The 17,247-nt window shown below is 42.6% G+C and overlaps 1 protein-coding gene across 1 annotated transcript in view; it reads left to right on the top strand.

Moving 5' to 3' along the window:
* The window catches only part of apc2 (APC regulator of WNT signaling pathway 2), a 233,285-nt gene that overhangs the window by 127,247 nt on the left and 88,791 nt on the right, over positions 1 to 17,247 (top strand). Inside the window, exon 5 of the mRNA XM_059990792.1 lies at positions 6,343 to 6,451. Coding sequence (XP_059846775.1) covers positions 6,343 to 6,451 — 109 coding nt within the window. The remainder of the gene's footprint in view (positions 1 to 6,342; positions 6,452 to 17,247) is intronic.

Raw genomic sequence — 17,247 nt, 5'->3', positions numbered from 1 at the left:
GTTTTTGTGTCAATTCAAATCAGCAAGGATTGTACTGGGCAGCCTGCAAGTGTCGCCACGCTTCTGGTGCCAACATAACATGCCCACAACTCGCTAATCCTAAGCAAACATCTCTGGAAAGTGGAAGGAAACGGGAGCAAATCCACCTGGTCATGGGGAGAAAGTACAAACTTTTTACAGGCAGTGGTGGGAATTGAACCTCTTTCTTATACAGGTAGCTGGCATTGTAAAGGGTTGTGCTAACCTTTAGACTACTGTGCCTCCCAGTGATTGAAACCAGCAGCTCATTTTTACTGCCAGCTTTGTGCTAGTAACCAAAGACAAATTCCTCTCATATTGAAGCTAGGCGTTTATTTATCTTTTATTATTATTATTTCTTTCTTTTCGCATTTGCAGTTTGTTGTCTTGAAGCCCAAGTTGGTGCGGCCGTTCATTGATTGTATATTGGTTATGGACTTACTGAGTATGCCTGCAAGAAAATGAGTCTCAGGGTTGTATGTGGTGACAGATATGTAGTTTAATAATAAAATTACTTTGAATATTTATTTCCTTGCCGGCATTCACAGTAAATACAAAGAAACCCAATCAAATCAATGAAAAACTACACACAACCAATGTCAACCGCCGGGCAAAGGACAATGATTGTGCAAATACAATGCCAGAGTTTTAGATGACATGCCGAATCTTCACAAACTTCTAAAAAAATTCAAGGGGCTGCCACGCCTTCTTTGTAATGGCACTTCGATACTGGACCCAGGACAGATCCTCTAAAACGATAGCTCTGAGGAGCTTAAAGTTGCTGACGCTCTCCACCTCAGAACGTCTGATGAGAACTGGCTCATTGACCTCCAGTTTCCTCCAACTATAGTCAATAATCAGCTCTTCAACTTTGCTGACCTTGAGTGAGAGTTTATTGTTGTGGCACCACTCAGCCACAATAGTGGTTTAATAAGGAGATCTACGAAGGGTGAATCCCCAGGTGGTACCCCTGGAAAAAGGAGATGGTCAGTAGAACATACACGCTGTGCTGCTTATTCCTCAATAGCTTTATGGTGAATCAAAATAAATGATGGTACATCCAGTTAAATATAACAATAGGCAATGTGATGTGCATTGAATCAGGTTCAATTCTTTTCCCGTTTATACTGTTAATCATTTAGCACTCAGGCTTGTTTTGCTTTAACTATCGTTTCTGTTATTCTATGGGGACATCTCACTTTAATTCTAAATGATCAAAATATAACACAAAATATAAAAATAGTAAATATAAAAATATAAATAAACTATCATCTTCTGTTATCTGCAACACTATGCATCCATACCGTTACACTGAGTCTGCATGGCACTGTTGCCACGCAGGTTGAACACTTCAATCATACAAGCCAAGTGGGTGAAAACAGCCTTTTTCTCATGGTTTCAAACATGTAACTCAAAGAATTATACCAAACATCAGAGAAAAAAACACTCAACAATGTATTTTCTGAAAGAGTGAAAACAATTCATTTTCTGAGAACATGAATGTGCCAATTTGCTTAAAATTCCACTCATTTTCTGTATTGCTTTCCCTACCTGAAGAAGGAAGATGGTGAATGAAACGTACACACCACACTGTTCATGCATCAGTAACGTTATAGTGAATGAGGAGTACAGTGTACACCGCCCCCCATCCACAGCCAATCAATTGCATGCTGTAGGTTGAATGCAGGACTTTACAAGTTAATGGCAGATTCAGTGCTCAGTATTACAAAAGAATACTTTGCACACCAATTCGCAGAATTTTCAGTAAATACATTTGCATGTTTTTAAAGTAATATCACTTTTTTCTCAACATGAAATGATATTCATATTAAATAAATTATTTTAACACTTTTTGAAAATTATCTGTACAATTATTTATAACTAAATTGAACATATTTCAACCTTGTCATGTAACAATGAGCATCATCTATTAAATGCAAGCAAGTGTGAATTATGCCAGGCATACTGGAGGCTCATCAGTGAATGCTGATGCTAGGTTGGGGTCAAACTTCGGTCAATAGTTACCTCCAGTTATATAAGACACCAGGAAAAAATCAGCGCCTCACACCGGTACAATATTCAATGTCATAAAGGCAGTCTCAGAACAAAGGAACATCCTTTAAAACTGAGATGAGGAGGAATTTCTTCAGCCAAGTGGTGATGAATCGGGAATTCATTGTCTAGAGGACCGCAGAGGCCAAGGTATTGGTATATTTAAGGCAGAGGTGAATAGGTTCTTCATTAGTAAGGGAGGTTAAATGTTGTGGGGAGAAGGCAGGAGAAAGGGGCTGAAAAAATTCAGTTATGATTGAATGGCAGGGACTACTCGATGGGCCAAATAGCCTGCATCTGCTCTTCTGGTCTTATGGTCTTGTGATTATGCCTCAGGTTTCATCACTTTTTCTGTGCCAGTACCTTATTGTCCTCCATGCCTTAAAAATTCTTAGGCCGTAAGATGCAAGACCATAAGGCATAGGAGCAGAATTAGGCCGTTTTGTCCATTGAATTTGCTCCATAGCTTCTAAAGAACGTGTGCACTTTGATCAAGGTGGGATGAGAATCATTAGAACAGTATTACTGGCACACACTCTCCTAAACAAAGCTCTGAGCCAGGTGTCATTGTCACCAGCCCATGGAAGCAGTCAGGCAGAGGTCAACAGATGCTTTCACTTCTATCTGCAAAGTGATTTTATGAATGAGCTTATCTGAAACATTAATATCTATAAACCTCATGCAGGCACTCGAGGAGTATCTCTTGCTTTTAATTAAGTCTTCCACTCATTCTGTGGAAATAAGCGCAACGTGTTCCAATCCAGGTCTGCCAAGCTATCAAACTATACTGCACAACATCACATCATTAATTTTACCATTCATTGGTCAGGATGAAAACTCTTGCAGTAAGATCAAAGACGTATTTGAATGGTGTGACGTCGGAATAAGAAAATTGTATTTGTGAGCCGTTTCCTTCCCTCTTATTTTCTGAAGACATGATACAAGATAGCTCTGCAGAGATATGTTTCCAAATAACTCTGTGTTGGACTGTAAACTAAATTCAGTCTGGAGTGGTTTTGGAGCTTTGGCTACAAAGGGAAGGGACGTGAAGCTCACTTGCCTTCATTTAATGATATCACCTGAGTTTTAAAAGAGTTCCAAAGAATGCTTCTGTTGCTTTGAAAATACAACTTTGGAATTCAGTGGTTCAATGGTTCCATTTAATATCAGAGAACGTATACAGTATACAACCTGAGATTCTTACTCTTCACAGACTTCCATGAAACAGAAGAAAAACCCCAAAGAATGAATGACAGAGAAATGTTAGAACCCCAAAGCTCCCCTCCTCTCTCCCACGCACAACGGGCAGCAAAGCATCAACCCTCTCTCTTCCTCTTCCTCCACTTGTTCCAACAGAAAGCCTCAGCCCCCCACCTCCCACCATGCAAGCAATAGCAAAGCCCACAAAGAGACTGTGATCTAGAGTCCATCAAAAACCACTGTTCACTCATCCCAACAGTTTGATATCTCACAGGTTCCCTCTCTCACTAATGAAGAAGAGCGAGGCATCGCTCCTTCCACAGCAAGAGGGAGGCCAACAGCTCGCTGTTTTGATGTTACAGTCTGCAGTGTCTCTTTATTTCGAGTTCCCTTGACTTGAGAATCAGTAACAAACACTCTCTCAGCATCAAGACAGAGACGGCGATTGCTTGAGTGCAGAGGCCTCTGACACTGTCTCAATGTTCCGATCTCCCATGTCCCTTCAGTCAGTGACACTGGTGAGGAATTGGGTTGCCCACAGGGGTGCACTCGGCTGCACCCTGAACGCACACCGTCTTCCAGGCTGCTTCTGGAGATAACGAAAGCGCTTGGCTGTTCCGCAAGTTCCAAGGGCGGGAACCCAATGCCGTGAAGAACTGCAGCTTGGGACCCCAGTCACCTTGAAAAGGAAAGAAGGGACGTTAAAGAGAAGAATTTAAACTGTTCGCAGATAAACTCGACTTATGTTTCAAGGATGAAAGTGGAGTCTTGGTTGTTTCATACATTAGCCAAATCTGGTCAAACCACCTGGGCAGGTGGGATTAGAATCTCCTTGGCTCTCCACTCATCTTTCATCCAACTGGGCAACAGCATTACCTAGGTCAAGCTGCTGTTTATTGATTTCAACTCTGTGTTCAACACACTCATCCCCTCAGTACTAATCAACAAGCTTCAAAACCTGAGCCTCTGTATCTCCCTCTGCAACTGGATCCTTGACTTCTCCATCAAGAGACCACAGTCAGTGCAGATCAGCACTAACATCTCTTCCTCACTAACTATCATCACAGGCACATTCCAAGGATTTATACTTAGCCCAATGCTCTACCCTCTCTAAACTGTGGTCAGGCACAGCTCAAACTCCATCTATAAACTCGCCGATGACACAGATGTCATTGGCAGAACCTCACCAGGGTGTAGTCAATATTGACCAATTTGCAAGGCTCCTGACTTCAAGATCTATTACAAGTAAGCAAAAAAATTCAGGATTAACACAGATTGAACACAGTGTCCTCCGTTGTCACTGTGGAGATCAATGGCCTCTCTGCTTGATCTTCCAATCAATCTTTCCAAGCAGTGAGGCTTCTTGGCACGAACCAATAATCACAAAATAAATAAGGCCATTAGGGACTAGGACCTCAGTGAGGAGGGTGATAATAAGCTGCAGAGAGCTGTAAATTTAGTCAGCTTCATCATGGGCACTGCTGTCCATAGTATCCAGGACATCTTCGAGGATCAATGCCTGAAAAAGTTGGCATTCATCATTAAGGACCCCTATCACCAGGACATGCCTTGTTCTTATTGCTACCATTAGGAAGGAGGTACAGAAGCCTGAAGACACAAACTGAATGACTCAGGAACAGCTTCTTCCTCTCTGCCATCCGATTTCTAAATGGACATTGAAACAATGAACACTACCTCACTACTTTTTTTATTTTTATTTTTGTACTGCTTATTTAATTTGGGCACTTGATAGGCTGAACACACTCTGGATTAGCCATACTCCTGATTCAAAATGGATAGCAGCATCACATGATGAGAACTGCACAATTTGATTAATAATGCACAAATTTAAGAGATGTGAGCAGGACTCGGATCTGCTACCACTCACTGTGATTCTGGTGAACTTCCACATCAGCTCTATTTTCCTTATCCTTTCATCATAGCTTGAAATGACCAAATAAACATTGATTTAGTTTTGAAAATGTTCGGTTACCCACAGCCCAAAGAAAGAAAGAATTCCAAAGGGCTATGAATGAAGTTAGTTCTCTTCACCTCACTGACCTTGTATCTTGGATTTTTGGTTGCAACAAGGGAATGAATGTTCTCACCATCAATCTGATCGGGTTCAGTAAGGCTTCTTCTCATTGTTTTACACTCCAATTCACCCACTAACCAGTACATCTTTGGATTGTGGGAGGAAACCGGTGCATCTGAAGAAAACACACACATTTCATGGGGAGAACATATAGACTCCTTACAGAAGACAATGGGATTGAACTCAAAATGTCAGCACACGGAGCTGTAATAATGCTGCACTAACCTCTAAACTACGAGGGGTGATTGCTAAGTTCATGGCCTAAGGTAGAAGGAAATGAGTTATTAACTTCAAACTCTACACTTTCACTCAAAGAGTTGAACTGCACGTGCATGTAACGAGAGCTGTATAACTCATCTCCTACTACCCTAGGCCATGAACTTATCAATCACCCTTGCTGTGGACCACCTGGAGGTTCAAGACACTCTCAATACATGCACGTGCAGGTCAACTCTTTGAGTGATAATGCAGAAAGTTTGAAGTTAATAACTCAACTTCTTCTACCATGAACTTATCGATCACCCTGCTTTGGACCACTTCTACAAAGAAGGGATCTGTATGCTCCACGACCGCTGGACTAAGTGTGCAGGAGGGGACTATGTTGAAAAATAAATGTACTAGGTTTTCTAAAATTGCCTCCTTCTACACTAGGCCACGAACTTATCAATCACCCCTCTTACTTGCAATATTACTTCAAATGATGTCACTCTTGTCCCAGGAATCAATTAATCAAGGTGTAATTACTGTTCCCAGTGAAGTTCAAGCCTTGGACAAGGAAAGAACAAGATCGGTGAGGGTGGAGTGTGGAGGATGAAATAAAACACGGTGAAAATAATTGGATGATGGAGGGCTCCCAGAGTGAGATGAAGAAAGCTTCCTGATCCTTAGGGGATCTCAGATTAAGCCAGGAAAGGTTTGATTTTCTGTGGAAGAGAGGGTGATTTGTCATTGATACTGTTCTGTCTGTTCTTTCACAGGGCTCTGCTTCTTTCTGAGATTGAAAAGGAAGAGACAGAGAAAGCCTTTTATTGCGCTCAGATCCAGAATCTTGGCAAGCGAGCAGATGAACTGTCACAAATCAGAAGTGTGAGTACAACAGAATTTGGAAGCACACCCTGCGAATCTGGGCTCAGACCTATCACCAAAAGCATTTCTATAGAACTGGGGAGATTTACAGCTCAGAATGAGTGCTCACCTTCAGGCTTCTTAAACTCTATCATACTGCCTGATTTCACAACTAGCCTGTTAGCTAATTCCAGGCACTTATTCCTCTTGTGTAAAAAAAACTTGCCCCTCACATTGTCTTTGAACTTCTCCCCTCTAACCATAAAAGCAAGTCTTCTGGTGTTTGAGATTTCTACCTTAGGGAAACTATTCTGCCTGCCCTTTCTATGCTTCTCATAATTTAAAAGACTCTGAATTGGTAAGCACCTGTACAGACATGAGTTCTGTTCCGCATTCTCATGATGATCTTACTCAAATTGCACGGTTCTAAAAACCACGAGGCTGTGAATCTCAACAGCATAAAGGATTCTGCAGATGCTGGAAATCCAGTGCCACATATGCAAAATGCTGGAGGAAATCAGCAGGCCAGGCAGCATCTATAAGGAGAAGCACTGTCGACGTTTCGGGCCGAGACCCTTCGTCAGGACTAACTGAAAGGAAAGATAGTGAGAGATTTGAAAGTAGGAGGGGGAGGGGACAAATGAAAAATGATAGAAGACTGGAGGGGGTGGGGTGAAACTAAGAGCTGGAAAGGTGATTGGCGAAAGGGATACAGAGCTGGAGAAGGGAACGGATCATGGGACGGGAGGCCTAGGGAGAAAGAATGGGGGAGGGGAGCACCAGAGGGAGATGGAGAACAGGCAGAGTGATGGGCAGAGAGAGAGAGAATAAAAAGGGGAGGGGGGAAAAAACTAAACATATCAGGGATGGGGTAAGAAGGGGAGGAGGGGCATTAACGAAAGTTAGAGAAGTCAATGTCCATGCTATCAGAATAAAGAGCCAATGTTTTACCTTCCAGCTAATACTCTTTCTGCTCCTGCCCCCACCTTTTAATTATGACTTCTTTCCTCTTCCTTTCGGTGCTGAAGGAAGGTAGCAAGCTGAAATATCGCCTGTATACTGCTCTCCAGAGATGTTGCCAGACCTGCTGATTTTTCCAGCATTTTGTGCATGTTGCTCAAGTTCCTACATAAAATGCTGGAGGAACTCAGCAAGTCAAACTTAACCTCTATGGAGAGGAATGAACTGCCAATGTTTCACCTGCCAGCCTACACTCCTTACCCTCGTCCCACTTCTTCCCCCTTCCTTTCCAATCCTGCTGAAGGATCTCAGCCCGAAATGTTGACTGTTTATTCCTCTCCATTGATGCTGCCTGATCTGCTGAATTTAACCAGCGTTTTGTGCATGTTATCCATGATTTAAGTCTCTCCCAGTGTTGATCCTGATGAGGTCACCGGGAATAAAAGATCGGGTGGATATAAAACTCACTGACCCCATTGTTCATTATAGCACAAAGTCGACATTTATTCCCAACATCAAAATAAAAACTGCAGACGCTGGAAGGTTGCAATATATGTGACAAAAAGCAGACAATTCTATAGGGCAGGCAATGTTAGTCAAAAAAAAACTAGAATTAACAATTCAACTCAGGGATCCTTTGTAAGAACTAAGAAGGAGATAAAAAAAACAAGTTAATTTTAAGTCGTGAAGAGGTTAAGGATGAAGGGAACATTTCTGATAGGATGAGGCCAGGGTTTCCATAGTGATAGGCTGTTGATGATGTAATCATCGATGAAGGGAGAGGCAGAGGGAGGAGAGAGGGGAAGAGAGAGGGAGAGAGAAAGTGCAAGATCAGGTAGTTAAAGACAAAAACATAATCAAAACAACTCGATTTACACACAAAATACTGCAATTTGGGCAGCCTCTATGGAGGGGAATAAACAGTTGACATTTTAGGTGATGAAGGGTCTTGACCCCTCGAGTCGACTGTTCATTCCCCTCCACTGATGCTACCTAACTTGCTGACTTCTTTCAGCATTTTGTGTGTGTTGCTCAAGCATCTGCAGAATCTTTTGTGTCAAAGGAACTTAAGTCTGTGAGATGGAGATTTGTCAGAGAGCTGATAGAATAGGCCGTGACCGTGGAGAGAGAACCTGAGCCACTGCTACAGATAGATTGACCCGCAGCAGGACTGACGAGTCCTGACTCAAGCAATGTTGCAAGGTAAAGAAAGTTGTTGAGTTCAATAATGAGTCTACATGACTGCTACACAGTCAGATGAAGATAAGGTGCTCTTTCTCAAGCTTACATTGGACTTCATTGTAACAGTGCTGAAGGCCATGGACAGGTCAGAAAAGGATGGGGAACTAAACTGGCAAGAAACAGGATTGCTCCTCTGGACCGAATGTGTCTGTTCCAAAGAGTAATGACCTAATCAGTGTTTGTTTCTCCAGTTTTGAGGATTTCACATTGTGAACTCTAAATAAAGTCATAGAGTCATAGAACACTGCAGCACAGAAATAGTCACTTCAGCCCACCTAGTCCATGCTGAACTATTAATCTGCCTAGTCCCATCAACCTGCAGTGGAACCATAGTCCTCCATACCCTTCCCATCCAGTACCCATCCAAATTTCTCTTAAATGTTGAAATCAAACCCACATCTACCACTTCCTCTGGTTGCTCATTCCAAACTCTCACCACCCTCTGACCAAAGAAGATCCCTGTCATGTTCCCCTTAATCATTTCATGTTTCACCCTTAACTCATGTCCAGTAGTTCTAGTCTCACCCACCCACAGTGAAAAGAGCTTGCTTGCATTTACTCTGTCTATGCACCTCATAATTTGTGCACCTCTATTAAATCTCCTCTCATTCTCAATGCTCCAGGGAAAATAAGTCCTAACCAATTCAACCTTTTGCTGCACCTCAGGTCCTAAGTGCTGGATACATCCTTATAAATATTTTTTTCTGAGCTCTTTCAATCTTATTGATATATTTCCTATAGCTAGGTGACCAGAACTGCATACAATACTCCAGATTAGGCCTCACCAATGTATTACACAACTTCAAGATAACATCCCAACCCCTGTACTCAATACTTTGATTTATGAAGGCCAATTTACTAAAAGCTCTCTTTATGACCCTTTGACACCATTTTCATGGAATTATGGATCTGTATTTCCAGATCTCTGTTCTAACACCCTCCTCTGCATTAAAATCCATCTGCTATTTTTCAGTCCATTTTTCTAGCTGGTGCAAGCTTTGATAGTCTTCCTCACTGTCCAATGCGCAAATTTGCTGATCCACTTTACTACATTACCATCCAGATCGTTGATCTAGATGATAAACAACAATGACCAAGCACAGATCCTTGCGGAACACCACTAGACACAGGCCTCTAATCAGAGGCAACCATCTACAACCACTCTCTGGCTTCTCCCAGAAAGCCAATGCTGGATCCAGTTTACAACCTCAACCTGAAACACCTTGACCAACCTCCCACATGGGACCTTATCAAAGGTCTTGCTAAAGTCTATGTAGACAACATCCACTTCCTTGCCTTCATCAACTTTCCTGATAACTTCCTTGAAAAACTTTATAAGAATGGTTAGACATAACCTAACAAAGCCATGTTGACCATCCCTGATTAGCCCCTGTCTTTTCAAATACTATGTATACAGTCCCTTAGAATACTTTCCAATACCTTGCCCACTACTGATGTCAGGCTCACCAGCCTATCATTTCCTGGCTTATTCTTAGAGCCTTTCTTAAACAACAGAACAACATCAGCTGTCCTCTAACCTCTGGCACCACACCCATGGCTAAGGACGTTTTAAGTATCTCTGCTATTGGCCACGGAATCTTTGCACTTCAAGGGAGGGTAACACTCTGTCAGGACTTGGGGATTTATCCACCAAAATTTGCTTTAAGACAGAAAACGCCTCCACTTCTGTAATCTGTATAAGGTCCATGACTTCACTGCTGTGTTGCCTTCGAAGGACTCTGCGTCTGTCTTCCTAGTAAATACAGATGCAAAAAACCTGTTTAAGCTATTCCCCATTTCATTTGGCTCCATGCTTAAATGACCACTCCGATCTTCAAGAGGACCAATTTTGTCCCTTGCTATCCTTTTGCTTTTAATATATCTGTGAGAAGCCCTTGGGATTCTCCTTCACCTTGTCTGCTAGAACAACCCCATACATTCTTTTAGCCCTCTTGATTTCCTTTGTTAAGTGTTCTCTTGCATTTCTTATACATTAGGAGCTTCTTCCTACCTATACCTGCTATGCACCTCATCCTTCTATCTGAACAATGCCTCAGTATCTCTCAAAAACCAAGGTGGCTTAAACCTTTTATTCTTGCCTTTTGTTCTGACTGGAGCATACATACAAACACTCAAAATTTCACTTTTGAAGGCCTCCCACTTGCCGAGTATACCTTTGTCAGAAAGCAACCTGTCCCGATGCATACCTGATAGATTCTTTCTGATACCATCAAAATTAGCCTTTCCCCAATTTAGAATCTTAACATGAGGACAAGAGCTATCCATCTCAATAATTATCTTGAAACTAATGGCATTATGATCACTACATGTAAAGTGTTGACCTGTACAAACCTTTGTCACTTGCCCTGTCTCATTCCCTAATAGCACTCTCTCTGGTTGGGACCTTTATGTATTGAGTATAAAACCATAAGACATAGGAACAGAATTAGCCCTTTTGACCCATTGAGTCTGTTCTGTCTTTCAATCATGACTGATCCTGTTTTCCCTTCCTCAGGCTCATTCCCCGGCCTTCTCCCCGTAACTTTCCAATCAAGAACGGATCAATTCACCCAACAACTTGGCATCTACAGCTGCCTCTGGTAACAAATTCCACAAATTCACCACCATCTAGCTAAAGATATTTCTCTGCATCTCTGTTTTAAATGGATGCTCCTCTATCCTGAGGCTGTGTCCTCTTGTCCTAGACTCCCCCACCATGGGAAACATCCTTTCCACGTCTACTCTGTCTAGGCTTTTCAACAACTGAAAGGTTTCAATGAGATATCCCCTCATCCTTCTAAATTCCAGCGAGTACAGACCCAGAGCCATCAAATGTTGCACGTATGATAACCCTTCCATTCCTGGAATCATCCGTGTGAACCTCCTCTGAACCCTCTCCAATGCCAGCACATCTTTTCTTAGGTGAGGAGCCCAAAACTATTCATAATATTCAAGGTGAGGCCTCACCAGTCCCTTCTAAAGCCTCAGCATCACATCCCTGATCTTGTATTCTAGACTTCCTGAAATGAATGCAAACATTGCATTGGCCATCCTTACCACTGGCTCTACCTGCCAGTTAACCTTTAGGTTGTTCTGCACAAGGACTCCCAAGTCCCTTCACATTTCAGATTTTTGGATTTTCTCCCTATTTAGAAAATAGTCTGCATATTTATTTCTTCTACCAAAGTGCACAACCATGCATTTTCCAACATTGTATTCCATTTGCCACTTTCTTACCCATTCTCCTAATCTGTCTAAGTCCTTCTGAAGCCTACCCATTTTCTCAACGCTGCCCACCCCTGCACCAATCTTTATATCACCTGCAAACTTGGCAACAAATACATCTATTCCATCATCTAAATCATTGATATACAGTATTAAAGGAACGGTCCCAATAACGACCTCTGAAGAACACCACTAGTCACCGGCAGCCAACCAGAAAAAGATCCTTTTATTACCACTCACTGCCTCCTACCAATCAGCCAATGTTCTAACCATGCCAGTAACTTTCCTGTAATACTGTGGGCTCTTAACTTAGTAAGCAGCCTCATGTGTGGCACCTTGTCGAAGGCTCTCTGAAAGTCCAAATATACAACATCTACTACATCCCCTTTATCTATCCTACTTCTAATCTCCTCAAAAAATTCCAACAGGTATGTCAGGCAAGAATTTTCCTTATGTAAAACATGCTGGCTTTGTCCTATCTTGTCCTGGGTCACCAAGTACTCTGAAACCTCATCCTTAACAAATGACTCCATCATCTTCCCAACCAGTGAGGTCAAGCTAACTGCTCTATAATTTCCTTTCTGATGCCTTCTTCCTTTCTTAAAGAATGAAGTGACATTTGCAGTTTTCCAGTCCTCTGGCACCATGCCAGAAGCCAATGATTTTTGAAAGAACATTACTAATGCCTCCACAATCTCTACTGCTACATCTTTCAGAACCCCAGGATGTAGTTTATCTGGTCCGGGTGGTTCAGCTTTTGGAGTACCTTCTCCTTTGTAATAGTAACTGAACTCACTTCTCTTCCCTCACACCCTTCTGTAACTGGTATACTTCTAGTGTCTTTCACAGTGAAGACTGATGCAAAATACTCATTTAGTTCACCTGCCATTTCTTTGTACCCTGTGATTATTTCTCTGGCCTCATTTTCTACTGGTCCTATATCCACTCTCTTCTCTCTTTTATTTCTTACATACTTGAAAAAGCTTTTACTATCCACTTTGATAGTATTTGCTAGCTTGCTTTTATATTTCATCTTTTCACTTCTAATGACTCTTTTAGTTCTCTCTGTAGGGTTTTAAAAGCTTCCCACTCCTCTATTTTCCTGCTAATTTTTCGTTTGTTGGATACCCTCTCTTTTGATTTTACATTAGCTTTGACTTCCCTTGTCGGCCATGGTTGTAAGATTTTGCCATTTGAGTATTCCCTTGTTTCTGGAATTCATCTATCCCGCACCTTCCTCATCTTCCCCAGAAACTCTCACTGTCGCTGATCTGCTGTCATCCCTGCCAGCATCTCCTTCCAATTTACTTTGGCCAGCTCCACTGTAATTTGCTTTACTCCACTGAAATTCTGCTATGTCAGACTTTACTAAAATTATGGAAAGATAATTATTCCACAGGATTATGGAAACTTTCCTGACCACGTTTGACAAACTCTATCTCATCCAGCCCTTTTATAGTATAGGGGTCCCAATCAATATGCGGAAATTAAAATAACCTACTATAACAACCTTAGATTTCTTGCATCAGTCTGTGATCTCTCTACAAATTTGCTCCTCTGAATCCTGATGACTGCTGGGTGGTTTAAAATATACAGTAATCCCATTATTGTAGTCATCCTGTTCTTATTCCTCATTTCCACCCATATAACTTCAGTTGAGGAGTTCTCCAGCCTGTCCTTTTTGAGCATTGCCGTGACATTTTCCCTGATTAGTGAAGCCATCCCTCCCCCTTTAATCTACTCTATCATGACTAAAGAAACAGAACCCTGGAACACTGAGCTGCCAGTCCTGCCCCTCCTGCAACCACGTTTCACTAATGACTACCATGTCATAGTTCCACTTCCTGATCCATCTCCCAAGCTCATCTGCATTTCTTACAACATTCCTTGCATTGAAATATACACAATTCAGAACATTAGTCCCAATATGCTCAACCTTTTGATTCCTGACTTTGTATGCAGGCTTAACAACATCGTTCCCCACAACCTCTCCATGATCTGCTCTGGCAGTTTGTCTCTGATCTCCCTACAACTGTAGTTTAAACAATCAAGGAAGTGGATGTGCTGGAGTTTTTGAAAAGCACTAAGTTAGATAAGTCGCCAAGAATGGACGTGATTTACCCCAGGCTACTGTGGGAAGCGAGGTAGGAGATTGCTGAGTCTCTGGTGATGATCTTTGCATCATCAATAGGGATGGGAGAAATACCAGAGGATTGGAGGGCTGCAGATGTTGTTCCCTTGTTATGGAAAAGGAGTAGAGATAACCCAAGAAATTATAGACCATTGAGTCTTACTTCAGTGGTGGGCAATTTGTTGGAAGATCTTGATAGGCAGGATTTATGAGTATTTGGAGAAGACATCATTTGATTAGTCAGCATGGTTTTGTCAAGGGCAGGTCGTGCCTTATGAGCCTGATTAAATTCTTTGAGGATATGACTAAACACATTGATGACGGTAGAGTAGTGGATGTAGTATATATGGATTTCTATAAGGCATTTGTAAGGTTCCCCGTGCTAGGCTCATTCAGAAGGTAATGAGGCATGGGATCCAAGGAGATCTTCCTTTGTGGATCCAGAATTGGCTTGTCCACAGAAGACAAAAGGTGGTTGTGGATGGTTTGTATTCTGCATGGAAGTTGGTGACCAGTGGGGTTCCAAAGGGATCCGTTCTGGGACCCCTCTTCTTTGTGATTTTTATAAATGACCTGGATGAAGAGGTAGAAGGGTGGGTTAGTAAGTTTGTTGATGATACAAAAGTTGGGGGTGTTGTGGATAGTCTGAAGGGTTATCAGAGGTTACAGCGGGACATTGATAGGACACAGAACTGGGCTGAAAAGTGGCAGATGGAGTTCAACCCAGATAAGTGTGAAGTGGTTCATTCTGGTAGGTTAAATTTGAAGACAGAATATAATATTTATGTTAAGACTCTGGGTAGTGTGGAGGATCTGAGAGATCTTGGGGTCCGTGTTCATTGAACACTCAAAGCTGCTGTGCAGGTTGACAGTATGTTGTTGAGAAGTTGTGTGGTGCGTTGGTATTCAACAACCATTGGATTGCGTTCAAGAGTCATGAGGTAATGTTACAGCTATATAAGACCTTGGTCAGACCCCACTTGGAGTATTGTGTTCAGTTCTGGTCATCTCACCACAGGAAGGATGTGGATACTATAGAAAGAGTGTGGAGGAGATTTAAAAGGATATTGCCTGGATTGGGGAGCATGCCTTATGAGAATCGGTTGAGTGAACTTGGCCTTTTCTCCTTGGAGTGACAGAAGATGAGAGGTGACCTGATAGAAGTGTATAAGATGATGAGAGGCATTGATCATGTAAATAACCAGAGGCTTTTTCCAGGGTGGAATGGCTACATGAGTAGGCATAGTTTTAAGGTGCTTGGAATTAGGTACAGAGGGGACGTCAGAGGTAAGTTTTTCACACAGAGAATGGTGGGTGCGTGGAATGCACTGCCGGCAGTGATGGTGGAAGTGGATACAATAAGGTCTTTTAAGAGACTCTTAGATAGGTACATGGAGCTTAAAAAATAGAGAGCTATGCAGTAGGGAAATTCTAGGCAGTTTCTAGAGTAATATACATGGTTGGTACAATATTGTGAGGCACTGTAATGTGCTGTAGACTTTTATGTTCTATGTTCTATGACCCCATGCAGCACTAACAAACCTTCCTGCAAGGGGATTAGTCCCCCTCCAGCACAGGTGCAAACCATCCTGTCTACAGGTCCTATTTTCCATGGAAGAGAGCCCAATGATCCAAAAATCTGAAGACCTCCCTCCTGCACCATCTCCTTAGCCAAGTGTTAAACTGTACGATCCTCCTACTTCTGGCCTCAATAGTATGTGGCACAGCTAGCAATCCTGAGATCACAATTCTGGAGATTCTGACCTTTAACCTATCTCCTAACTCCATGAACTCACTTTGCAGGAACCCCTCACCCTTTCTACCCATGTCATTGGTACCAATGTGGACCAATGGCTGTTCACCTTCCCAATTAAGAATTAAGAATGATCCAAAATGTCCATGAACCCAGCCCCTGGGAAGCAACACACCATCCTGGAATCTCATTCTCGTACACTGGAACTCCTGTTCTGTTTTCCTAACAATGAAACCCCTATCACTACAGCTCACCCCTTCTTCCCCCACCCTTTCCCTTCTGAACCACCCTTGACTGCTGTCGGATTCCTCCCGACAACACTATACCAAAAGTTGCATACCTGTTACTAAAAGGAATGGCCACAGGAATACTCTGCACTGGCTACACTCCCCAGTCCAACACTGGTCCACTCACACAATGGCTGCTCCCACAATGCTAAAGCCTAACTTCCTTTCACTGGCCCTTGTCACGTGCCTAATTTCGCATGATCCAACATCTCCTCAGGTACTGTGGCATGCATAATGTACTGCTGCCCCCACTTGCTTCCTTCAAAATCTCTTTCCTGCTATGTACAATCCCTCGTCTCATCGGGAACTGTGGCGCGCAGAATGTACTGACTGCCCCCACTTGCTTCCTTCAAAATCTCTTTCCTGCTATGTACAATCCCTCGTCTCATTGGGAACTGTGGCGCGCAGAATGTCTTGACTCTGCTGCTTGTTTCTTTTGAAATTTTCCTTTGGCTACGCACAATCCTGCATCTCCTCAGGAACTGTGGTGTGCAGAATGTCCTGACTGCCACTGTTCATTTCTTGTACATCCATGGAAGAAGCGAAGGTCCTGATCGAAGCTCTCGGCCCAATCGACTGTTTATGGCCCTCCATAGATGCTGGCTGACCTGTGAGTTTCTCCAGCATTTTGTGCATGTAACTCTGGATTTCCAGCATCTGCAGAATCTTTTGTGTTTGTGTTAGTGAAAGTGAAATTTTGCTTTAGCTGGAAGAATGATTTGGGTCACTGGATGGAAGGAAGGGAGACAGTAATGCTGCATGGTAAAATGCCATGGGAAAGGGAGTGATTAATGGAGACAGGAGCTGGTATTCTGTAGGGGAGTGGTGAAGAGGAGTGGAGAAGAAGGCACTTCTGATGTTTGACTTCCACCGGTTGCAGCCTCAGGCTACTCAGTACAGAATTCAATAGCTTCAGGTAATTTGTTCTCGTTGTAAAAGAGACAGCTAGTACTGTTGTTGGTCATTTATCAGTTTGTCTCACTTCACGAGCAGAGCCTGTCCTGCCAGACGCTCTCTGCAGCTCCATATTTTGCAGCTTTCACATTCATGGGACCAAAAGACGGTTAGACGTAGGAGAAGAATTATACATTCAGCCCCAGGTTGCTGATGGCTGATTACTATCCCTCTCAACCCCATTCTCCTGCCTTCTCCTCATAACCTTTGCACCCTGGCTAATCAAGAAATTATCAACCTCTGTTTTAGATATACACATTCCTTT

Source organism: Hypanus sabinus, chromosome 16 (assembly GCF_030144855.1).
Source record: "Hypanus sabinus isolate sHypSab1 chromosome 16, sHypSab1.hap1, whole genome shotgun sequence".
NCBI lineage: Eukaryota > Metazoa > Chordata > Chondrichthyes > Myliobatiformes > Dasyatidae > Hypanus > Hypanus sabinus.
The sequence above is the reverse complement of the archived record's forward strand: the minus strand, read 5'-3'. Positions and strand labels throughout refer to the sequence as shown.